This window comes from Callithrix jacchus, chromosome 10, assembly GCF_049354715.1.
Source record: "Callithrix jacchus isolate 240 chromosome 10, calJac240_pri, whole genome shotgun sequence".
Lineage (NCBI taxonomy): Eukaryota > Metazoa > Chordata > Mammalia > Primates > Cebidae > Callithrix > Callithrix jacchus.
This window is the reverse complement of record NC_133511.1, coordinates 32,133,379-32,158,430: the sequence shown is the minus strand read 5'-3', so window position 1 is coordinate 32,158,430 and position 25,052 is coordinate 32,133,379. Positions and strand designations below refer to the sequence as shown.

The 25,052-nt window shown below is 44.9% G+C and overlaps 1 protein-coding gene across 18 annotated transcripts in view; it reads right to left on the bottom strand.

The window, feature by feature from the left end:
- Positions 1-10,936: 10,936 nt before the first annotated feature.
- Positions 10,937-25,052, bottom strand: part of NTM (neurotrimin) — a 974,035-nt gene continuing 959,919 nt past the window's right edge. For 8 of the 18 annotated variants that reach the window (XM_078339846.1, XM_078339850.1, XM_054241745.2 and 5 more), the window contains 3 exons: positions 23,084-23,119; positions 17,621-17,653; positions 10,937-12,711 (listed from right to left, as the gene is read on the bottom strand). In XM_078339846.1, coding sequence (XP_078195972.1) covers positions 12,611-12,711; positions 17,621-17,653; positions 23,084-23,119 — 170 coding nt within the window. In that variant the 3' untranslated portion in view covers positions 10,937-12,610. The remainder of the gene's footprint in view (positions 12,712-17,620; positions 17,654-23,083; positions 23,120-25,052) is intronic. The other 10 variants (XM_078339848.1, XM_078339851.1, XM_035264008.3 and 7 more) reach the window with 3 other exon arrangements.

Genomic DNA, 25,052 nt, shown 5'->3' with positions numbered 1-25,052 from the left:
GTCAATTTCAGTTTAACCAGGTGTTGCTTCTGCTGTCAGTCGCCTCCCTGAGACTGCCTTTGCTTAGCAACAATCTCAGCTTTTCATAACAGCGTCTCCCCGAGTCTCAGCAGTAACTCTGGAGCTGGCAGCAGGGGAGAAGCCTCTCGGATTTAAAGTGGATGGAAGGTAAAAAATTCCCAGAGGTTGTGGGTTCCTGGAGGGTCTTAAAGCCTCTGTCATTACAGCTCTGTATAATGGCTGGGCTGCTAATCCCATTTAACAGAAAGGGCTGGTACCCACATTTTATTGATATGGTTCGGCTACCTGCTCTTACTCAATTGTGCTGGGTTAACCAGAGAGGATGTGTTTTTGGGCATGCATCTAGTCCTAGTGCTATCTGGCTCACCAGGAAATCTCACTTAGGAAATTCATCTTAGCAGAGGGGAGGAATTTGTGAAAGTGTTTTCGAGGCACTGAGAGATAAAGAAAAGGCAGAGTGTGGAATGAGCAGTATATTCTTACTCTGAGTTTTGTTTCCCCAGAGATCACTAGGTTAGCTGCAGAAATTTCCCGGAGTCCCAATGCTTTTCAAAGCCTTCTGGATTAGCATGGAGTCTCTGGGGGAAAAGGCAACATCCAGACTGGGATGGTGAGTGAGTCTTAGCATCTATGTTGCAGTGAGATTCAGAGCCCCGGCACAAAGCCATGTGTGTTGTGCACACCACAGCTCCTGTGCTATGTTCTTCAAGTAGACCAATGGTCATGGGTACCACCTAAAGATGTGCAGTGACACACGTCGGGAGTAACAGGGCCCAGGCAGAAGGTTCAATCTATTCTGAAGTGTGCAGCCTTGCTCAGTCTTTCATACTTTTTAGCACACATGGAGACGTGTGTGTGCATAGCACAGTGGGGCAAATGAACTAAGCTGTTCACAGTTAGATGTCTCAAGCTAAGGGGTTCCAGCTGCCCAGGTTCTGCTCCCTAGACTTCCTCTAACCCAATCTTTTCATGCCAGGTGCCACAACACACAACAGTGAGCTCTGGTCTGCAGTTGCAGACTCAGAAAACTACTTCCAGAATTCCCTAAGACTCTTGACCCTGTATCTCCTTGGCTAATTCATGACTTTGGGCCTATCTGAAGTAGTCATTTCAGAGATCTGAGAGTATTTAGAGAGAAATAGAATTAAGAAAATGCTGAGTGTGAAAGGTTGTTTCTATCCTCACACAGTTATGGAGAGTTTTAAATACGATTAAGTAAGATAAAGTGTGTGAAAGCATTTTATAAACCACAGCGTAAATTTGTATGTGTAATGCTACTACTAGGGCATGACTGATTGGGCAGATATTCCTCACTTACTGATCGTAATGCTGAAAATCTCCAAATGTCCAATCCAAACCATCCACGTAAAGTAATGAATGAAATACATGCAAATAGAAGGGCAAGCATTCTATTTTTTCTCTCCTCTAACAGAAGAAAACATTGGGCTGTTTTTAAAAGTGTATGATTCACAAAGAGTAGTAATGGCACCTAAAACTAGGAACATCTAGTTCAAACCACCTAGAGTAATGAAATAGGGTGAGTTTAATGCCTTAAAACATCTTACAATAGCAGTTTGGAAGAAATAATTAAGTGACTAAATATTTAACAGTAACCAGAAAATGTTAAACCAAAGTGGGTTACTCCAATGTAACTTTATCTTTAGTTACTTTTTTACATAAGTTAAAATATGATTAATTGGAACCATAAATAGTGATGGTAGTAAGAATGGTTATATAGGTCACTACCATATTTTTCTGAAGTGTTCAATGCATCTTGTATGTGTTGCTACCTTGAAGACAAAGCCCAAGCAAAGATGTTCAGGGTTGCTCCCCTGACCTACTCCCATTCATTCATTCATTCATTCATTCAACAAATACTGTATTTCACTAACTCTAAGAGTTGTCATTTGTAAGATATGCAATTATTTTATATACCGTAAGGAAAAGTTGATGCCAATTAAACTATGACATGCCATTGATTGCAACACACAGCTCTAACTTCAAATACTTCTAAGTAAAAACACATGTATCTTAGAACCAGATAAAAATCATACTTTTAAAATGTAGTATACTTTAGGGGGTAGGCTTGCAAGTTCAGACAACTGGGTTTAAATCTTGGTTTGATCTCTAGTGACCTCGAGTGCTCCCTAAATCTGACTTTCCTTACCTGCAAATTAGGGCCAGAAAAGTATCTTCCTAAAGAGAGAGTTGCTAATTGAATTAATATAAGCCAAAATCTACAATGGGTCATTGCTTTTTAAAAAGTCCCACTCCAGCATTGTTGCATGATGAAAGTTCAGCAACAGATGAAGACTAGCTATGGGGCTGTTCTGGACTAGGTAGGGAACTAGTGTAGAGTAGTCTGAGCAACAATGGGGGCTTGAATGAGAGAACAGGACGCAGATACAGATTGGAAATGACAGTTTTCCGATGGATTGCATGGGATTGGTGAGAAAGAAGGATAAGGCAAGGCTAAGTTCTAAGTTTTTGGTTTGAGCCCAGTTTGATGGTGCCATTTATGGAGGTAAAGCAACTGGGAAGAATCACATGTTCTGTTTTGGATTTACTCCTTTTGAAATGTCATCAGGGAGGCTTGTTTAGAATATTCCTTCCATGGCCTTCCTTATGGAGATCCTAATTCTATAGGTATCTCCTCCAGTGAGTCAGATGTGTTGCGTGAAGTTTTGAGAAGAGCCTAATTCTTGGGATACATGGAACCTTCATATTTTAAAAGTTCATTGGTGCATTATTTTGTGGGAATGTGGGTGTAAAAAATGCAGTCGTGCTGGCTTGAATTCAGCTATAGATATAGTAAGACTGTCCGTACCTGAAGAAAGGAATAATCCATAGAAATAATATATATGAGAAGAATACATGTGAGGATGGTGGCTTTTTTTGTTATGTTCCTCCTTTTTTAGGGCTTTTTATTTACCGATGGTTACTGAGTGCTTCCTCCCTTCCTCTCCCGAACTGCACAGTTAACTTCTTCCCATCTTTGTAGCTCAGTGCAAATCTCACCTCATCCAGACACCTTCCTTGTCTCTCAGACAGGCCCTCGTGTTGCATGTGTCCATGACACCCCATGCACATCGCATTGTGTGTGTAATATAATTTTATCATTAACTTTCTTTCCTGCTAGATTGAAAACATCTTGAAAGCAGGAAGAATTTTTATTTGGTCAGCATTTATCCACAGCATGAAGAACAGTGTCTAGGGATATTAAGTTCTCAATAAATAGTGGGAGATAAATTAATACATATGGGTGTTTTTTAAATCTATTTCCACGTGTAATTAATTTTCTCCTCATTGGTGGCAACTTTCCCTTCACTAGTTTTTAGAAGGGTCTTTGGGGACCCTAAGAATGAATACACCAGAAAGAAGATAAAGTGATTCAGAAATAGAAAGAAATATAATTGGACTGAAAAAAGTCCTTACATAAACTTAAATGTTAGCAACAACATAAATCTACTGAATTCCCCTCTTGACTCTCTGTGGAGTCCTGATGCTCCAGAGGAATTTTATAGTCCTAATATGAGTAGTGCTAGAGGGAGCGCTGTCTCCAGCCTGTGCTGGGTATGTGCCAGAAACCTCCAGCCAGCCATGGGGAAGCTGGAGCTTAATATGACCCACTCCTTTTCCTCAAGGAACTATTGAAGTCATCATGCCTGGGCTTCCATAGCAAATGTTCTTTTCTTGTGGATAATCTGGGTTGCTCATCAAATGGCTAAAGGTAAATGCATGGGACTAAGTCCAACTGAGTTTCCTGGCTAGTTTTCCAAATGGTTCAAATCTCCTGATGCAACTTTTACCACAGAATAGCCTCAGATGTCCGCTAAGCCTTGCTGATGATATGGACAGCTCATGTCAGGGCACTATATGTTTAACCCAAGGTACAGGTAATGCATATTCCCGAGTATAGCCCAAGCATATCACATTTCTTTCCTCCAAGTCATAATGTCACTCTCTGAATGATTAATATAAACCAAGAGGTATGGAACAGCCTTATGCAACTGAATTTCTTTCCTCAATTGGTTCTTCTTAAATATCTTGGTTCTTAGGTTATTACTGCAAAGGTAGGCTATACTGGGGGAAAGAAATGACAGAGACGAGAGGAGATAATAGGAAATATATAGAAAATGCTACTAAGGAAATGTAGTGAGCTAGGTTGTGAGGTATTTAGTCAGAAAGACTTTCTCATTGATAGGGGCATGTTTTAACACTGCTGTTTGTTGGGAAATGGGCTATATTGCTATCACAGATTCTGATTTGATCCCCAGTGTTCTGGGAGCTCAGCTCATCCTATGCTGTGGACTCCATTTGACTGATTATTCTTTCATATTCTTGAAAACAAGGAGTGATGGGACATTAATACAGAAGTTTCTAGCGTGCCAGTATTCTACATGTGGCTAGGCAAAAAGACATGCATTAATGCAAAAATGATCTGGGGCAAGGGTGTCGGAAGTTTTTGTAAAAGAACAGTGTTGAGGTGCATGTAAGAATTGGCAGCAATCTCCTTGTAATGAATTTACTGCCCCTGTGCTGCCATGAGGGAGGGCAATTCCTTCTGACTGGTGAATTACACTGTGGAATATTGACTTATTTGCTCAGGACTAGGGCTGGGAAAATGGTTTGCCTGATCCTCTTGTGTACATGCTATGCTAATGTCAGCTCCATCAAACGCTTAGATGAAAGAAAAACATGTTTCAGACTTGGTGTGGGGGGAGCAGCAACTTGTACTCAGGATACAAAGAAGAATGTGCTGGCGGGAAGGATAGAGCACCTTGACGTTCTGGAGCCCTGACGCACGGCAGTATTTCCTGAGTTAGGTGTTATTAGATCAAATGTCCTGACCACCTTAAGCCTAATGGGCATGGGAAAACAGTGCTGATTTGAAATTCTTGACCCATTGTAACTATGAGCTCTCTGGTGGACAGCAGGAGTTGGTATCACTAGTTATTATAAATAAAATACAAACTTGTTTGGTCTTATCCAGACTGGTGTAATTGTCAGAGGTAGAAACATACGCCAAGAGGAGTCCATCAGCAAAAAGAGTTTGGGGCAAAAATCTTGTGCAGTTAAATCATTACAGGTTTGATTCCGCAAGGATTAGATTCAGTCCCTATGGAACCCTTTGAGGGATTCAGAAGGATGCCCTAGCTGTTGTTTATTTAGTTAAAAATTAAAGACTTATAGGACACAGTTCTTACCAATCATATTCGAGAAATGTACGCAGCCCATGAGACAAATCCAGGGTGAAATTGCACAGCGGGGGTTCTCAACATGGGTCTCAGTAGCGAGTTGTAACAGCTCACGAACCACTGAAACTTCTGTAGAACATTTTGTGGATTTATACTTGAGTGTCTGCATTTTTTCTTCAGATTCCGAAGGGGCAGTCTTACATCCAAGGTGTCAAGATCATAGCCTTTCAATCTGTATGCCATGCCAGAAACAAGGGCTTTTCCAACCAAGTCCAGTGTAACCAGAAATAGCTCCATGGAGCCAACACCACATAAAGGCTTTACCTTGGTTTCAGTTGTGGAATTTTATTAGTTAGGGAAATAAATACAACCTATGGATGCATGCAGGTGGAGACCCAGAGGATTTCGGAACTCTGGAGATCTTCTGAGATGAACTTGTCCAACATTCACTTATTGATGGGGAAACTGGGACTGGAAGGTGCAGCAGCCTGCTTTAGGTCCCCTAGCAACTCAAGGCTGGGTGTGGGTGCCTGCTTCATATTCTCTCTACTCTACCTATCCCTGCTCATTGGGAAAATGAGTAGACATAGGTATGCAATAACAGCACATGCTACCCCTAGTATTCAAATCTGATTGTATTTTGCTGAGAGCCTGTCTAGGAATGGTGCTCCCTGTGACCTCAACTCTTCTCTCTGAGATCCTGCTTCTAGCATCATAGAAGACATTTGATGCACATCTATGCAGACCTCTCGCACTTAGATACTCACTGACGAGTTTTAACTGTCTGGATGTCCTTTATATTTCCTCATTTTATTTTCATTTTTCTTGCCTGTTAAATTGTAATAGGAACGCTTAGAGGTAAAGGAATTTTGTATTTGACAGACAGCATCTGTTGCTGCAGATCTTAGCTCCTTTTCGAGTAGCCAAACACAAATGAAAATTATGGACAGTAGCTAAAATGACTGGTGGGTAGAATCAGTGACAAGGCGAAGCATTTATTTGCTCTTTCCTTCTCTTACTCTGGCATCCTTCCATGAGAAGACGAGGACCTCTCATCCACATGTGCACTCCGCAGTCTGGGCTCCTCTTTCCTGGCGTCCGTGTCACTCTTACAGTTAATCAAGTGCAGGAGGTACAGCTTGATGGCTCTGTCTGACCTTCCATCAACTCTGAAAGTGAAGCTTCAGAAGAAATTAAAGCTCAAGAGGGTGGCTGGGAGCAGTCACTTGGGGGAAGGGACCAGGACTCCCCTATGTTCCAACTGCACATTCTGTCTGCTCCAACCCCACACTTTTCCCTCTTCCTCTCACATCTTCAGGCTCTTCACAGAGGAGTTGGAAATGAAGTCCAGAGTCTCGAAGCAAGAGAGGAATGTGAGCAGGACTTCATGAACTTGGAATTGAGTCAAAATACATGAATATGTCCAATGAAATCTGCAGGCACACTTCTGGATGCTTGATTACAATGATCAGGATGATGAGAAATCATTGCAAACCATATCTAGAGACCCCTCTTTTCATCACTATTAGTTGTTATTTTAAAGATGAATCTTGGTAATAACAGGTGTCATCTGTTTTGAAGAATTAAATAATTACAGTAAATACTACACACCAAATGTGTGCATGCATGCGCGTGCACGTGCACACACACACACACACACACACCCATATTGAAAATTTTGAGCATTTTGCCTACTCCCAACATCTTTTCTAGACTTTTGAATGTGTGACGGTTTGTTCTCCCTTGTTTTACTTGTGTCATAGAGAGGGCAGCTTGGGGGTAACATCATTTACTGTTCCAGAAAAAGCCCCTATCTTTTATTAAGCAATGCTTCTTTCCAAGAGCTGCCGCATCCATCCTTCAAGTTCTCCTTAAGAAGTCACTTCAAATATCTGCAGAAATGGCCGTTAGGATCATGCATTTTATCTTCTTATGAGCCATTCTGGAAACGGAGACAATGCATTGGCTGTGAATCTTGCCCAGATTCACACTTGCAATTTTCATTTATCAAAAGTGCTTCTTCCCCAAGTTTTTCTTGCAAAAATCTTATAAAACCTGAAATCACTTAATTATTAAATTTTAAAGCTAGAAGGAACAGTAGCAATCTTCCATCATAACATCTTATATAAAAGATAAGAAAAGGAAATTCAACTAACTAGCGATAAAATCTGGACTGCAGCCTAATTCTACTGATTAGCAATTCAGGTCTGTATCCAAAATATTACAGTGATGCTCAGAAATGCCACAGTTCAAGATTCACTGGAAACAAGGTAAGTCATATGGAAACTCCAGGAAGTTCTAATCAAATAGATGTACTGAGAGAGAAATAATTCATTTTCAAATAATGTTAACAATCCCTAAAATATTGAAATAAACTCATATACTCTCACATCATGCCAGGAGAAGGGATCCAAGTTATTTGGATGCTTGCATGGGAGTAAAATTCAACATTCAAAAAACGAAATTCAACCCAGCTCATCTTCGTAAAGGACAATGCACCAAAATGGCTCGGACATTAATTGTAAGAATGGATCTTAACGTGAGTTCAGGAATTAGGGAGCCTTTTCTATAAATAGCATGTGTTTCTAACCACATCATACGTACATGATGGCAAAGGTACAGTGTTATGGAAAACAGAAAAATCTGAATGAGACGGCAGAGACTCAGAGAGCTCAGCTATTCACAAGTTATGGGGATATTAATTTGCATTTATTGCCTTGGAGGTGAATAAAGTTGGACAATCATGGAAATAGAGTTTGAATTGAGAACAGAGAGAGAATTGATGCTTTAGAATGGCTTGTTTGAGCAGCTATGGGATAGCAGAGGAGACATACTATGCACTCAAGTCCCAGTGAGCAAGTTCTGAAACAAATCAGCTCCGGGATTCAGTTTAAATTTTTTTTTAATGCTGGAAAGAGGTAATACTTCATTGCTGCATCAGATACCACTAGTCTCAATTATTTTACACTGTTTCTCTGATGAAGGGTAAGTGACTGGTGTCTGTGTATGCATTTGGCCAACAGTCACACAATGACATTCAGTTTTCCATGTTCATCCTTTAGCATATATTATTCTCTTCAGTGAGAAGTACCTCATGTTTTTACCATTGTGGGAGTAGAAAATCCTTACAAATATGTGGCTGAACCATATTGCATGTTTTAATTAAACAAGTTCATCAATTAGGTTCCTATAATTGGTTAATGCTACTGTCTTTCCTTCCCAAATCTCAGTTCAGGAGGTATAAGATAAAGATGGAGTCAGTCCAGTGAAATGTGCTGAATCTCAATTAAATGTCAGTGTTAATTCATTTGCTAACTTATTTCCAGCTTGAAGAATAATGGCTGTCATTCATCATCACTGTCATCATCACCATCTACTGCAACAAAAACCAACATTTGTGGATTGTCAGCCATGAATATGCTTGGCACATCCCACTGGTCAGAGGGAAGTCCTTGGATAAATGTTCTCAATTCTTCAAGTTAGACATCTGGACCCATTGTGTACAGGCCTTGATGGGGAAAGATGTAACAACAGGACCAGAAGAGCCACTGCACATTTGTGTGGCTGGAAAGCAGTGAGTATCCCATTGAAAGAAGAGCAATGTGATTCTACAGGAGTGGTTGGCGAGTGACTAGGGACTGTGCATCCCTCACTATCCACCTTGCATTCATGAGAGGCTGAAATCCTAAATGATGCTCATGCCAGGGAACATCCTAATATTAGGGATAGTGGAGGAATCCTAAAGTATGGCAGTGACTTATCTCTGAGTCACAAGGGGTCCAGGGTCCAGTATACTTGAAATCCAGGCCAACCTGTAGCAACTGCCCTCCATCTATCCCTGTACCAAGAAAAAACATCACCACAGGCTCTATTCAGGGTGATTTTCTGTGCTAATTCTAATGAACATTCTCGTACCAAGCTCCTGTTTCCAGAAAAGGTAGGTCTGTGACTTGTCCCTATAAGCTCCTTTCAAAGCCATGTCCTCCTAGATGGAAGTCTAAATCTGGTTGAAGACCTGGGAGGCAGAATACCCTTTCCTGTGGTGCCCACATGATCCCTCTAACAACTGCAACTCAGAAGACTGAGGCTCACATGGCACACTCAGCCGAAGATGAGAGTAAGCTCCTCTTGAGGCAGTATAGGGAGGGCTCCTATCTGGTGAAGTCATCAATCACAGAAAAGCTGGTTCAACAAAGAATGTGCTCTTGCATAACCAGGCCTTTAAAGGTCCACAAGGCAGAAAAACTACTGAGCTGGCAAATAGGTAAAATTAAGTCCTCATCATTGCCACTTTACAAAGTTGGTTCTGACTCAGCACTCTCTCCTGGGAGGATGGTGACAGGGCGATTTGAAGCACTATTAGCAGCAGCAGATATTACTAATGTCTACTGGTGGCCATCCGGTAGATATTGGTAAATATCTACAAGTAGATAGCATATGTGAAAGAAAAAGCTCCCATTCAGACGAAGGTGGTGTGCACCGTGTTCTCCTGTCTCAGCTAAGCTTCAGAAGTGCCTCTTGCATTCAGAGGTGTTTCTGGGCTCCAGTTTAGGAATATGGAGCTCACTTATCTTTTTCCCACTCTATTCCAGTGAGCCATGCTTTGCACCCAAACCCTCAGGCCAGTGTCTGCTGAGGTGCTAGGCACGGTTGAAACACGTGGTTTTCCAGCCCCAGCATTAGAAGTGAACGTTCTATGGCTCTTGTCCCCTAGACACACACACTATGTAACAGGAAGCTTTCTCCTGCATGGAGAGAACGTGAGGATACAGGTGACCAAGGAGCATTACTGTAAAACTCTCAAGGACTTACATTTCAACCCGTAGTCAATTCCATCCACCCACTTCCATTCTAAGGAGACTCAAACCCCTTCCCTTTCATTGTTCTGGGACATAGGAAGGGATAAACACCAATGCAGCCAAGATCCCTGAGGCTTGGCCAGGCAGTTCCAGACCTTGCTGCCAGGAAAATCTCGAGGCAGCTGGGATGTGGGTGGGTTTAGAGTGAAAGGGTAGAAGGACACAAAAAAAAGGTGAAGTCAATAGCTTTCCTCAGTTTTGCCGGAAGAAGCTGGAAATGACAAAGCTCCATCCCAATCCTCCCTGGTTCCTCTCAGGTGGAGATGACCTAGAAACACAAGTGCCGCCATTCCTGAGTTGGTTTTGCTCAGACCCAATTCTGTCTCTCAGTTCCTCTTATGCGGCTAGAGGTGAGGTTTGGAGGTCGGGTTTGGAGGACTGGTTGATGGGGTTTGAGATTATTTAAAACCAAACACACAATGTTACAAGTTGGCTTTCTGTTTTTTGTTTTGTTTTGTGTTGAGGGGAGATTGTTTTTGGCTCATGAGGGTTTTCTTGCTTGTTTTCTGTGACAGTGACTTTCTGCTGCCTCCCAGAAATAATCGGGCCTAAGGTCTTCTCCCCGACTAGACTTGACCTTTGCCCACATTGTGTGGTGAGATGTTTGAGCACACACCGGATACTGGCAGCCCTGGCCAGGACCTCCTGAAGGCACTGGGAATGCAGTCCCTGTCAGATGACCCTCACCTTGCCCCTTCCAGGGGATGGAGGAGGTCCCATGTCCTTCCTGTTTGCCATCTCAGCACTTGCCACCCCTCCACCCCAGGAGGGTTTAAGAGCCCATCCTCCTCCATTATTCAAACCTGAGCTAGGCAGGCTGTGCCCCCGCAGCGCTGTAGAATGAGGTACCACACCAGGTGAAGAGGGACATGGAACACTTTTTAATGTCAAGTCAGAGACAACCCCACCCTCCCTGGTCCCCCAATCCCACTTTCCCTCATCACATCCAGGACCCCTCCCCGAGGACTCTCTGGTTCCCAGACTTTCGGGGGAGGGAAAAAAAAATTACCTAAAAATTGCATTTTCTTCTCTTTCATACACACTCACACAAAGGTGGGAAATTAAATAAAATAAACCAAGAGGATTGAACTCTCCAGTGATCACAAAGGCATCAGAGATTCCCATAATGGGCTGAAGCAAGTAGGTCCTGACGGTTCTCCTTGTTCAGTTGCTTGCTGTCTGTTCATGCCGCAGGGCAGGATGGAGAAACGGGCCACCGGGGGCGGCCTACGAGCAGAGCCACACCTGGAAAGATGCTGCGCCTGGTGTTAGTCGGGTTTTTTTCTCTTTTCACTTTTTATAAATGTCTCTGACATGTAAATAACCCAAGAAAATAAAAAGGCAGGAGCTGATTACACAATTACCAGTAAACTCTATCATCTTGTAGAAGATCAACACACAGCTAACGCCATATACAGCATGCAGTAATGTCTGAGAAAGGGCCCTGTGGAGAAATAAAATGGCTAGAACTCTAACAAAAAAAATATATGTATATATATACTGTATAATATATGTCATCAAAAGAAGCATAGCCAACAAACCCAAGATACAGTGCAGATCACCTTTCCATTTCTAAACAGTGTGTAGAGAGCATAGTATTGTCTGCATGAGATGCCAGAATCGGGAGGAATCTGTAGCGCTGGTGGAGATGTTGGTTAAATCGGATGTATTTTTGGTGGATATGCCAAATCCTCACCAGGTGATTAGTGCCTGGCGTGTGGTCCACCAGTTGTAAACCTAGTTAAGAAGTACACTATTCAATTCATTTTTACTGTTTAACAAACATACTTCTCTTCACCCTTTTCAGTTGTGTATTTTTTAGTTTTGTCTTGTTTTTGCACTAAGTTCTAGACTCATATCAGAAAATATAATTAATAAAATTAATAATGAGTCAGAATCCCTTGTTATCCATGATGTCCATGTAGTAAAATGAGAAAAAAAAAAAAGTTTAACGATGTCTTTTGTGACTGCTGTTTGTGGGATTGTTGTTGCTGTCGGACGGTCTTTTTTTTTCCATTTTCTTTCTTTCTCTGTCTCTTTATTTCATGTTTCACGATACACACCGTGGTGGCACAGTCTACCAAAGTACCCGCAGCGCCACGCTTGGGCCGGAAGGTCTCACTCTGTTTGTCTCTATGGACTGATTGAATTTGGGATGGCCAGCTCCAGAATGTTCCACGTAGGGGCACTCTGTGGGCAGAGCGACTGAGCCCTCGCCCACACTGGCACCAGAGAGGTCACATGATGCAGCTTGCAGTGGGTCCAAGCCGGGTGTGCGTTCTTCCCATTTGGGGAAAGAAAGAAAACTCCGTTGTACCTAAATATCTGCAAGGCAATTTTCAATTTCTTTTTTTAAACTTTTTTCCCCCAAAGTATTCTTTGTTTCCCTCCCTCAAATTTCTGTCCCATGAGGCTGTGTTTCTTCTAATTTCATTTGAATATATCTGATTGGTTGCTGTCGGTGTTCCCTTGCTGTTGTGTAGGTGGTGGCGGTGGCAGCAGCCTTTCCCGGGTGGGGAAGTGGCATTCACATCAAAATTTGAGGAGCAGGTGCAAGACCAGAAGAGGCAGCAGCCAGACGCAGCCTGCCCTCCTCGACGTGCCGTTGCTCACCTCACTGACAGCGCCCGGGCCTGTGGAGAGAACATATGCACCGTGAGTGGCCTGGGAGAAATGGAAGGAAAGCCCAGTGAATGCCTGGTCATTCAGGCTTGCCCCTGGTGAGGTGTTGCCCCTGGCGAGGTGTCCCTCTAAGTGAAACACATGAGGTGTCCCTCTAAGTGAAACACACTGTTGTCATTCGGCCTTGCCCCTGGTGAGGTGTCCCTCTAAGTGAAACACGTGGTGTTCCAGCCCCAGCATTAGAAGTGAACGTTCTATGACTCACATCCCCCAGACACACACACTATGTAACAGGAACCTGAGGCTCAGGTTAAAGTGTCCTGGGCTTTCTTCCTTACTGTGTCGTAACATGCAAAGGCCATGGTTCAGGCTCAAATTCACGAAGGCTGCAGACTCATTAATATCCTACAAAGAGCTTTAATAAAGTCAGACTCCTGCACTGTGTGCCTCATCACCCATCCACTTCCGAGCACTGCCTGCCTGAAACACTCACCCACCCTCCGGCTGCTCGGCCTGTGGCTCCAACAATGTGTCTGCCTGCTGCTGCTGCTGCCTCAGGCACAGAGACCATCCTGCCAATCACTTTATGTCAGGACAGGGCACCAGGGTTCCACCTGGAACACTTGACCTCTTCCCCATCTGGATGGGGTAAGAGCAGATGCAGCTCAAGAATTACATGCCTGCGAGGCTGAAGCTGGCCCACATGGATGGAGGTGAGATCAAAGAAAGAAACAGGTAACCTTCCTGTTCATGTGGATGTAACTGGAAATTAATGAGGACACTGGGATGCACAACCTGCCCGTGTATGTCCTTCAGTGGGGAGGTGGGGGCACCTTTCCCTGTGAGGCAAACACTGACATCGTCGGCAAACAGATACTCTTTAAGATGGAGACAAACACAGAAGAGAACTGCAAGGTGGTACAGCCCCCCAGAAGCTTCCCTACTGTTCTGAAACATATGCTTTCTGGCTACCTCAGCCCTTGTGGCCAAGAAACCAGATGACCAGTGAAGCTTTGGTTTCTGTAGGGTACATAAGTTCGGATGACGAGATGAATTAGGTACCCAAGGAGCCAGGCCACCTTCTCAGACTGGAAGTCCTCTGGCATGCTCTGCTGCATTCAATTTAGTAGAAGTATTTAAAGCAGGTGGCCTCACTAAGTCCGTGTCCTCCTGGGGTAGGGGATAAGGAGTAAAGCCAGAACTTGCCTGCCTGATTTCGATCCTCAGCGTTGGAGACATTTCTGGCTAAAGCAATTCAAAATCAAAGCAGGCTTCTTGATTCCGTGTGGGATTATTCCATCATGTCCAGAACTCCCAGCCTGGAGGCACTGCCTAGATGAGTTTATGTCTTGGCCTTTGGGGATAAATCCCTACTTTAGGGGCAGTGGCTGAATAGGCAGCCGCAAGATTGAAATGCAACAGGTCATCAACCTCATGTTTCCCTGGAGATTCACAGTATCCCTAAGGCCAGAACTTCTCAGCGGTGCAAATCCCCGTGCTAAGAAGCCCAGGGGATGCTTATTCTCCTCTTTACCCTGCAGAAAGCAGAAAACATAAAACCAAAGGCATCCATGCTGGGATACAGGTGACCAGGGATCATTCCTGTAAAACCCCCGAGGACTTACATTTCAACCCAGACGTGCTTGTCATTTAGGATCAATCACTAACTGGTGGTGTGTTCTAGAATCTAAAAACACTGTGTGTCCACAAAAACCATAAGCAGACACTCCCTCTTTGCAGCTGCTCACTCTGCCATCTACACAGCACATTCTCTGTAATCAAAGGAGAGAAACCTCCACCCGATGCCTTCAGGGGTGAGACGAAGAGGAAGAGTTCTCTGAGGAAGTCTGGCAACTCCAGGATTCTTTCCACCAAGGCCCTTGTCTGTGCCTGAGGCTGAGGACTCTGAGATGACAAGGGTGGCTCCGAGTCCACCTGGCCCAGCGGGCCTCTGTGGAAGCCAGGTCTCATGTTTTGCCTCAGCAAGTCAGTAGTCACATTCCACCTTCATACGCCTGCATCACACAGTGCAATTCCACACGTCTTGCACACTAGTGTGCTGAACTCCTGGCAGGACACGCAGCTGTCAGCACACTGCTCTGTGTCTTTCATCTCTTTTGCTCTCCTGAACACCCACGCACACCTTTGAAATCCATTTTCCATTCAATTCCTGCACAACCCGCCTCCTGTCTCCTGCTCTCTGCCAATGACTAATAAGATGCCCTGGGCAAAAGAGACGGAAAACAAGTGCCACTTCCCTGCATTGAGATGTCCTCTCCTCTCGCCTTCACTCCCTCCTTGCATCCTGACCAGCCAGTGGAAGCCTCCAGGGAGGAGAACGCCACAGCCAGGTGTTCAGCCCAGCAGGGGCCTGGTGTGGTTACCATGTAAGGAAACGCTGAAACCTTGTTTCCAGGCTGGGGACTCTGCAGCTCGGGAGACCACTGAGAGAGGGCAAACACCCCCTGTGGCACATCTCAATGGCCCTGCAGCTATGCCAGGCACTCTCCCTGGGTGCCTGTGTTTGGTCTTCTTGCTACGCCCCTCAGAGTTCTTTTGTGGTTTTGCTCCCTGCTGGGAAGCACTACAGAATGCTTGTAGGGATGAGTCCTGGCCTGTTGTGTTAGAAAATTCTTCCTATGGAAGACAGAAAAAGGCCACCGAGTGCCTGCCAGCCATTCTCTTCCTTGTAGTATATCTAGAAAAAGCCCGAGAGGCCCCTCTGAATCTCTCCATCTCCATCTCAGGCTGGTAAGGAGCTGGCACTGACTATGTGACCATATCCAGTCTGCCCACCGCAGCCCACCCCACAGCTACATGCACTCGCCACCCCCCGAACCTGGCTGTCTCTTCAGCACATCCAGGACACCTGACCTGGTCCAAGCTGGACAGAAGGAGAAGGAAACGGGTAGCCCTGAGGCAAGGGCATTCCACACATCCTCTCAGAGGAGACAGCCTGTACCATCTCATCTTTCAATTCCCAAAAATATTCACAAATTGGGCCTTGCCACCTGTGGCCTTGACCCCTGGAATTTATTCTTTATGGTAATTCCAGGGTGATATTTCTGCTCCAGATCTATCACATTCCTCAGTTATTTGAGTCCAACAGCTTAACACCAAGCCCAATTTCTCAGTGGAACAAGCGCTACGTTTCATGATGTGCCTGCGATCTGCATCCGTGGTGCCTCTTCTTGCCACAGTTAGTTCAGTGCCCTTGCCCCTTGTGATACAGCCACATGTGTGCACACAGGGGCAGGTCTTTTCTGCCCACTCTGACACACTCTCCCTTTTGTCTGAAATGTGCCTGACATTCTTCTTCTTCATTTCAGCTCCTCTTCCAGCCTTCAGACACCTCTTCCAGGCAGCCTTCCCTGGCTCGTTCAGTGCCATAAAATACTTACCATTCAGTGTCATAATTCTCTTTGTCTACCTTATTTGTATTTCCTCCTTCTGTGTCTAACTTATTTCTATTTCCTCTTCTGTCCTCTGTACGGTAAGCTCCTTAAGGGCAGAGTCTGTATCTCATTGGCCCATGGCAGGTATTCAACCAATGTTTGATAAAAGAAGGAAGGGGCGCTGCCATTCATGCTGACATATCCACATTTATTTGTCTTTGTAGTTTTCTTTTGCTTACCATTATACTTGAAGAAAAAGAAACAAAAACTTTTTTGTACCTTGCCTTCTTCCTTACCTCAATTTTCTCTTCCAAATACCTTTCCTCCCTCTTTCTAACTATATCCAATACAAGTTACTGAGAATTCCTGTGGCTGAGTGGCATAGAAGCAAAGCCAAGTCAATTAAGATTTCAGACAGAGTGCTTGCATTCGGAAAGCTATCATAGCACCTTAATGACACTTGTGTAGGAGATGAGAATTATTACTTCCCTTTCTAACATGTGGAAACTGAACTTCAGAGAGCTTAAGTGACTTTTCTAAGTTTCTCAACTTCTGTTTTCAAATGCAACTAGCTTCCCACTATCTCAGAGATGCATCTTCAGAGAATCAAGAGAAGAGAGTGTGGTCACACGGCCTGCTCCTCCTGGGTACAGGTTAAGGTGGGAACCACAGGTGTGCCCCTGGGTCCCGCAGGCAATCCCACACTGAATGAATGCTGTGAGGAAGGCCTCCACGAGATGAAGACCTTAGGTCCAGGTGGGTGTGGATCACAGCACCCTGGGAGCGAGGCCCTCTCAGAGCCAGTGCTGGCCAGAGCGACAGCTCAGCCCATCTGCCTAGTGACACGGGCCATGCAGATGAGGCCTCGGTTCTTCATTCAGCCACGCCTCCACTCCACAGTGAATGCCTTTATTGCCTCTATCTCATTAGAGAGCTGCGGAGGCCTAAAGAGACTAATTACCAGGACAGTTAGGGTCCCAGAGAACTGTGATGAGTGTCAATTATCCATCGGAAACATCTGGCAGGAATGAAAGCTTCAAATAAGATGCATTTTATTCGTAGCCAAGTGACTCACCCAAGAACCTCCCCCTTCCTCCCATCTGCCCCTCCCTCCCACCACTTCCCGTCCAGCTCCAAGTTAGAGAGATAGAAAGAACGGTGCAAGCAAGGGCAGCATGCAGGGCCAAGGTCTGCGAATGTCGCTGCATTAGAGCATCCGTGTGAGGAAAGAGGCAGGCCTGTGCAGAGAAGCCCAGAGCTGGAGCTATTCTCAGCACTGACAGGTGCTCATTAGTGCTGCCAGCAAAGAGAAGTTAGGCTACTGCAAGTGGGATCTACCCAGGAAGGATTGGAGGTACTTGGGGATGGGGTTAATCTAAATTGACACGGAGATGGCCCAAGGTCCAGGTTCCCTCTGGGCTGCTTCCTGGAGTTAGCTCAGGAAAGAAGGCATGTGGAAAGAAGGTGAAGAGTTTTACATACCCCACACCCACCAAGGCAGCAGCTGCCTGAAACATATACCAACCTTTCCAAGGGGTCAGGGCTGTAGTTTTCACTTCTAAAAGAAATTAAAAACAAGCCACTGTTAAGGTCGAAAGAAGACAGAGGCGCTCACTTTGCCATCAGAAGATTTCAGGAAGAAGCTGGTGCTCCTGGCGCAGGAGCTTCCCTGGGCCTCTTGCACACATCCCTTGCTGTCCTGACCATTGCCCAGCCCTCCTATGTGACCGCCCTCTGGTTTTCTGGTTGACTTGGGAAGCCAGTTGCCATAAGAGGTGAGCAGGTGGCTGGAGAAGGACTGTGAATGACAGTCAGATGGACCACAGATGGAAGCAGAGCAAAGACATCCGCCTCATTTTAGCAGGTGACACAGTGGCACCTTTGGAGCCTGAGGCCCCAAACCAAAACTCCGCTGTAGAACAACTTTCTTTCTTTGGTCATCAGACTATCCTCTAATTCATTGAAGCCTGTAGGCCTTAAGTATAAAGGTCATTGCTACATATGGATTTATACTACAGCATTTGGAGGTAGGTGCTCATGCTGTGTTTGAAATGGAAAAGTTTGACTGGCATTTAGCCATGTATCTAGAAACACTGGTGAGTAAGCTTCCATGTTCCAGAGGAGCCCAAACCACTGATATTTGACTTGCCTTGAGGAGTTGGACAATATCAAGTCCCACAAAGCCTCATCTCTCTGGGCAGCCTGCAGCTGCAGGACCCACCCCTGTGATGCTACAGTCGCACTTGCTGGGACCTCCCTATAGAAATGCTGGGATGCTAGCCCCTCTCTGCTGCCTGGACTGTGAAAGATCTCTATTTCACCAGCTGCATCTGGTAGAACAGCCTACAGAGTTTCTCCACCTTTTCTGTTGATAGTAGATGCCTTGTTTGGCCTGAATTTAGGATGATCTCTAATCTCTTCCTCCCCTCTTTGTTGTTCACTGTGGATACAGAGATGATGGAAAATGGCACTAAAGCTTTTTGCATCAAAGTGATACCTTGGGAGTCTATGTTCTCTGTGCAAAGGTCCTCACATACAGAAAGACAACCTAGATATAACTCATCCTAAAAGCATCTGAAACATTTGTTCAAAGTCAGATGAATACATACCTGTGCATTCAAGCCCTCAATCTATTCTTTAAAGTCACCTGACATATGATATCCCTCTTGATTTAAGTGTCCATTAATGACCCTGAGAGGCTACCTTGAAGGTACAAAGAGGCAAAGGGTTTATCTACGAGCAAAAGTTTTGTGCTTGAGAAAATATCTGATGTACAACAGGGTGGTGGAGAAAAGCCAAGGGTGAGGACGCCATGTTGCCTGTGCATTTAACAAGGACGGGCCCTTGAAGTCCTTGCTGGGTCTCAGAAACAAGTTCAGAGGCTAAGGAGGAGGAGGGGCTATTTTCACTAATTGTCTTATTTAGGTACCAGTGATTTTTGAGTCTCTCTGTGCCAAGGAAAAAAGATAACTGGAAGGAGGAAGGATGGACTGAAGACAGACTTGAGAAGACAAAGTAGTCATAAAACTTTTACTCCCAAACTACAAGCAGTTTGGGGAAGGTTATCCAGAGAGCGATGGGAGTGCTGGTTCAGACTGTGCTGGAGAGGGGCACAGGGAGAGCTTCCATCTGCAGTTAGGACTATCAGAAAGAAGAATACATTGAAAGCACAAGTTCCTGCTGGAAAAGCCAGAAGTTTTCTATAAAGCAAAGACATGAAGAAAGCTTCAGCTTAATTATTCCATCCAGATGAGTTTATTTTCCCCCTTTCTCTGAATCTCCAGCACACACTACTTGAAAGAAGGCCAACTCTTCTTAGTATCCAAAGAGGTAAAGAACAATTTGATGCTCATCCTTGACTTTAGCTAGAACTCATCCTGGGGCTTTTCCAGGTACTGAGAGTTTAACACTCCCAGTTAACGAGAGTGTCCTTCTGATCCCACTTGTACCCCCACCACAATGGGGGGGAAATGCCAGAATATTTTAGTGTATACTCTAAGCTCATCATGCTCTCTCTAGTCCACCCCCCTTGCTTTGGTACTAAGAAGAAGGTGCGCTTGCTGGCACTGTCCTCTGTGCCATGCTTGAGATGCTTCTCTCCAGGGTGTGTGGTGTCCAGCTTCCAGAAGCAGCAGCCTTGCTTGAGCCACCAAAGCTAGTGCTGACCACAAGCTCAAGTCTTTGAGTCACAAGTTGACTATCAGGAACATAAACAATCCCTGAAAATTCAAGTATGTATTTTCCACACAAAGACCTTGACTGAAATTTAATTGATTTCTTTGTTAATGGTGTACTAACAGTAAGTCAGGCAGGGTGGGAAAATATGTTGCTAAGAAAGAAGAAAGGATGGAAGAAAGAAAAAGAGGGAGGGAGGAAGACAGGAAGGAAGAGAGGGAGGGAGGAAAGGGGAGAGGAAAAAAGAAAGGAAAAAAAAGAAAAATAACAACAGCAAAAAGAACCCTCCCACCCTATCTCCGAGTCAATATTCAATGCCTGCTCAATCCAGAAAGTTACATTTTTGCCAGCAAAGCCAATTTAGCTGAATCCGAGTGTCCAGGTAAGCACAGGGCTGTTGTCTTGCTCCAGTGGTCAGAAGAGGGCTGTTGTCTTGCTCCGGTGGTCAGACGAGGGCTGTTTTCATGTGAAGATGGATACATAAGCCTTCTGGTGAGAGGGTGAGGGAATTTTCTTTCTTTTGTCCTTTATATTGAGACACACACATGCCACAGAAATGCTTAACTACTGGATGACCTGACCTAATTAACTGTCTTTAATCCTCTGCAGGGAAGAACTAATCATCTCTTCTGTTGCATACGTAGAGTTTCTGATATGTAGAGTTTACTTTGGTCCCCTGTTCTTTAATAAATTGATTTGATGGTCACTGTGAGGTTCACAGACATTAATCAGCCAACCTTTCCCAACTGACTGATAACATCCAATCTGACTTAATGCCTAGGAGATAAAAGGCGAAGGGCCAGTGGGTGGAAAATGAACAGCCACGGAGCCGCTGAGTTTGCACTGTGGCCCTAGCACACTTTCCTATACAGAAGTTTGGTGAGGGATGGTGGAACATCCTTGAGTCCTTATTTATCACCATGATAGTCCTGCACCACCAAATATTAATAGGAGATGTGACATGCAATCTATTTTACTTGCAAAAGGGAAGCAGAAAAATACTTCAATGGTGGCAGAAAATGCTGAGGAAGAACGAAATTCACTTATCAAAATCCTACCCCATCCAGATATTGGGTAGCAAAATAGCTTTGAACTTCTCCTAAAGCCAAGTTTACTCTGTTAGTGAAAACCCACACATTTATATAAATCTTTCCTGGTATGTCGGAGGGAAGCTGAAATAACTTGGAGGGTATTTCCTGAGAAAATACGTAGCACTCTATTGTATTGAAGACTAGCAAAGGTGGTGGAGGAATGAACACAGATAAGTGCAGTAAATGAGTCCAGGTGTAAGAGCTGTTTTCTCTAAAATATTTCTCATTGTACAAGAGTCCGGCATCTATAATAAAGACTGTACTAATCCAACTGTCAGAATGTTTTAGATGTCCACAGCCTCTTCCCTGACCCACTCTCCTACGCCCAAGAAGGTTGCCGAGACGAGGAGTTGAACACATCCAAAGAATCAGAGTAGCAAGTTGGCACAGAGAACCTTTCACTGAGACTCATCAGTTCACAAGGGAGAAGTCATCAGTCCAGCTTTTTCTCAGCAGATGGGGCCTAATACAAATGTCTCCTGCTCCTTGCCCCATGCTCGGTGACCAGGCAAAGTAACCTCTTTGGTTTAGTTTATGTTTCTGGTCAATTTTCCCATGGTTGACTTCGATATGGGAAGATGTTCTCTCTGTGAGCTGAGCACACCTTCCATTAAATACCATCTTGTTAAAAACTCCTACCGGAGTTTCAAAAGCTCCGATTTCCTCTGAGAATGAAGATCTCAGGGGGTGAAATGAGCTCAATCCTTCCAAAAGCAGAGCCATAGCAGTGCACGTCCATGCTCCAGACTCTCTCACTTCCCTGGTACTGTATGTTAGCCACTTTTCTACTGCTCTCTATTTTATGTTTGTGAATACACTCACATGGAGGTTCAGCAAACACAAGTTGAATCATAGGTAGAATCTGAGTAAGTCCATTGACTTCACTTTTCCTTTCTATTTCTTTGTTTGATTTTCTTGCTCGTGGCTCATCACTGTGGTGCTATATATCACTAAGGTGAGTAATGCCGCCCTCACTCTTTCCATGATAAAGGTACTTTTCCTCATCTGTCAAGCAGCTTCCCATGTAACGCATTTCTTTTCATCTCCCAGTCCACCTTCGAAGTTTACAGCCATCCTCCAATGACTGTTTGCAAAGCCAGAAAGTGAGTGGATGAACAGGGTGGTGTGGGGTGAGGTGGGGAGAGGAGGTCAGAGGATTGGGATGGAAGGTGGGAGAAGCATTCCCCTCCCTGGCTTCACAGCTGCCTTCCTGCAAGGCTAGTGCTGTGGTCAGCACTGTCCTTGGGATGAGAGCAGTGCACGTGGCATGTTTTATTCCACCACGTGCTTGGATGCTTAGTCATAGTCTTAATGAGTCACTCACTCTAGGTCAGTGAAAAAACTGGAAGGGATGTACAAAGACAGGGAAGAGATGCAGGAGACATTTGCAGGGGAGGGCTGGAAATGGAAGTGGAGGTAAAGGGATGGTGGAGAAGGGGCTGATGAAAAATGAATGAAGGACCCCGATGATGTTCCACTGAGAGGCGTCCTTGCCTTTCGGTTTAGGTCTGGAGATTCAACATGCACCTCACAGTTTTCAAAGCCTTTGTAATATGCACTCTCCACTGACTGCTGGGACAACTCAGTAAGGTGGCTAAAGCACATCAACCATATTGTATAGAAGAGGAAATTGAGCTAAAGAAGGCTTAGACTTGCCCAAGACCGAAGAACCACTAAACGCCAGGCCCTAAACTAGACCTCAGTGGCATCCCCTGGAAATCATTGAGTATTGGCAGTCACTCCTGCAGTGCCATGCGCTTCTTCCTCCCTTGGAGAACCTCGGGAGCCAGCTGATACATTGGACAGAATATCTGAATCATAGTGTGCTTGGTGTCTGATTCTGCTGCTGAGGGGCCATCAGTAAGATCCTTGTTATGAAACCTGCTCAGTTGGTTGAAGTAGTCTTCCTACAGGTCCCAGACTGACTCTCTACCTTGTGCCTTTGTGCTGATCTCTGGGCTTTGAGATTTTAATAATACTTTCTTTTCCTTCCACCTCCCAACCCTCCTGGGGGAGTGTGAGCTAGGGATGAGCAGAGCAAAGGGAGCTTGAAGCCTCCCTGGCTCCCAGTCACCTCCTTCAATAGCCTTCCACCGCCATCTTCTAAGCCACTTTACAGACAGGAGCTTCAGGTAATGCACAACAGGGGAAAGGGAGCGGGGAAGGTGGGCTCTGGGATAGAGGGAAGGGGAGGCAAAACGTAAAGCAAGGAGGATACTGACCTTGCAACAAAGTTGAGCTCGTAGGCTCATTTAGTTCTAAATCGGTTGGAGGACACACAGGAGAGAAAAATGAGAACAAACACATAGATTATATACAGTGCTATATATTTGTAATATATAGTTTGTATACTGCTTTCACAGACATTTCTGGGGAATGTATAATAAAAGGAAGACAGAAACCAAAGGCAGTAGGACAAGGTGTGGCGAGAGAAACGCTGACATGCTTTGTTTCCATACCGAATGCCATGGCTGGGATGGGAGGGAGCTGGCCACACCATACGTTTTCTGGTGCACCTGGATTCATTCCTATTTGTGCTGAGCCAGGCTACCAACTGGATAACAAAGGACTAAAGTTTCTTTCCAGATGAGACTTGTTTCCCACTTCCCCGCCTCCATTGTTTCATCTTGGGACACCACGTTCAGGAATGTGCCCCTGGCACCATGGTAGGAACAAGCTCCCCAGAGCACTGTGATTCTGGAGTGTGGGAGCAGAACTCTCAGAGGCCCCTGCAAGCCCTGAAACCTTAGAGCACTCCTGATGGGAAGGACCAACCTGCTCCTGTTTGGCTTAAGGATCCCCAGACCGCTGGACTACGGTCTCTTGCAACAGAATTCCTCACTTCCCAATGTCTAGGCCATATGGAGACAGCGTGCAGTTTATGCACAGGTTGGTGGCAAAATGATAATTTTTCTGGCTTTCTGTAATGCCACAGGAGAATAAACTTCATCAAGAAGTCTGTATATTCACACAAAGTAAATGCTGCTTTCCAACCCGCCCCAAGTGTGCTTGCTGACTTTTAATGGAAACTGACAGGGAAAATTCCCTAATAAATTCATATTTGTCAAAAGACCTCGTTGATGGTGATCCTCAGTAATGAATCTAGGAGCCACAATAACATCCGAACTATTGGCTGCAAATACTCATCTCACTCTGGAATGGGGGTTGCGAGCTCCACAGAACCATGTTACCCAGGAAGCATTTCTTGCCATGGGCTCCTCAGGAATGATGTCTCAACTGAGGCTAAAAAATGTAATTGGTTTCTGATTGAAACATACTGCAAACTTTTTCTCCTTAGAGATTTAGCATGTCAAGGCTCCGAGACTTCTGGCATTAAAGAACATCCCCACATGTACCCCATTCATCTTGGTTTGACCCAATCTTTCTAAACATATTTGAATACATACTATTACTTTTCATGTCTTTTTTAGAAAACCCTGAACTCCAGAGAGCTGGCAGTGGTAGAAACGTCCCAAAGGAAGCACAGGGCAGATGCTGATGGACCCAAGGGGCAGAGGGTCCCGAGAAGTAGACGTTGTGACTGCTACATGTGCGTCTGCTGATAAGAGCATATTTATGACCCACGCTTCGCTGCTTTCCTTGTCATAAATGCCATCTATTTAACTCTTACGAGAAATGTTTGCTGCTTCTCCCTATTCTCATCCTGAGGTGGCTTAAGGGGAAGAAGCTGGGGAAGTAGACAGTCATAATAAAGCCCGCGGCTGAACCATCTCACACAACCAAGTCAGGAGAGAGTAGTCAAGGCGGAGGAAGATGACCCCTGTAAGGATGAGGATGCTGTGGCCGCAGAGCAGGACTTGGGAGGGGTTAATGGGAAACTGAGGGGGAGCCTTAGATTTGCAAGTCAAGGGAAGGAAAGGTCTGTTCCTTCCTAATCCTGGTCTCTGTTCATGCAGACAGACACCTGCCAAAAAGGCACAAAAGCCTGACAAATGTGAGAGGCACTTATGGTCATCACCGTGTGAGATGCCAGACAGATCAATCACTGGAATCACAGCCCTGCCCATTCTGAGCCACTGGCTCGGGGATCAAGGGCGGCTTTCTCCTTCCCAGCCCTCTCAGATAAAGCTGGGCTTTATTATTTGTGCTGGGTAGAATGCAGGAGGATGTAATAGGGAAGCAGAGATCGTGTGGTGAAGCAGTGCAGGCTTGTGATTCGGAGCAAGCCAT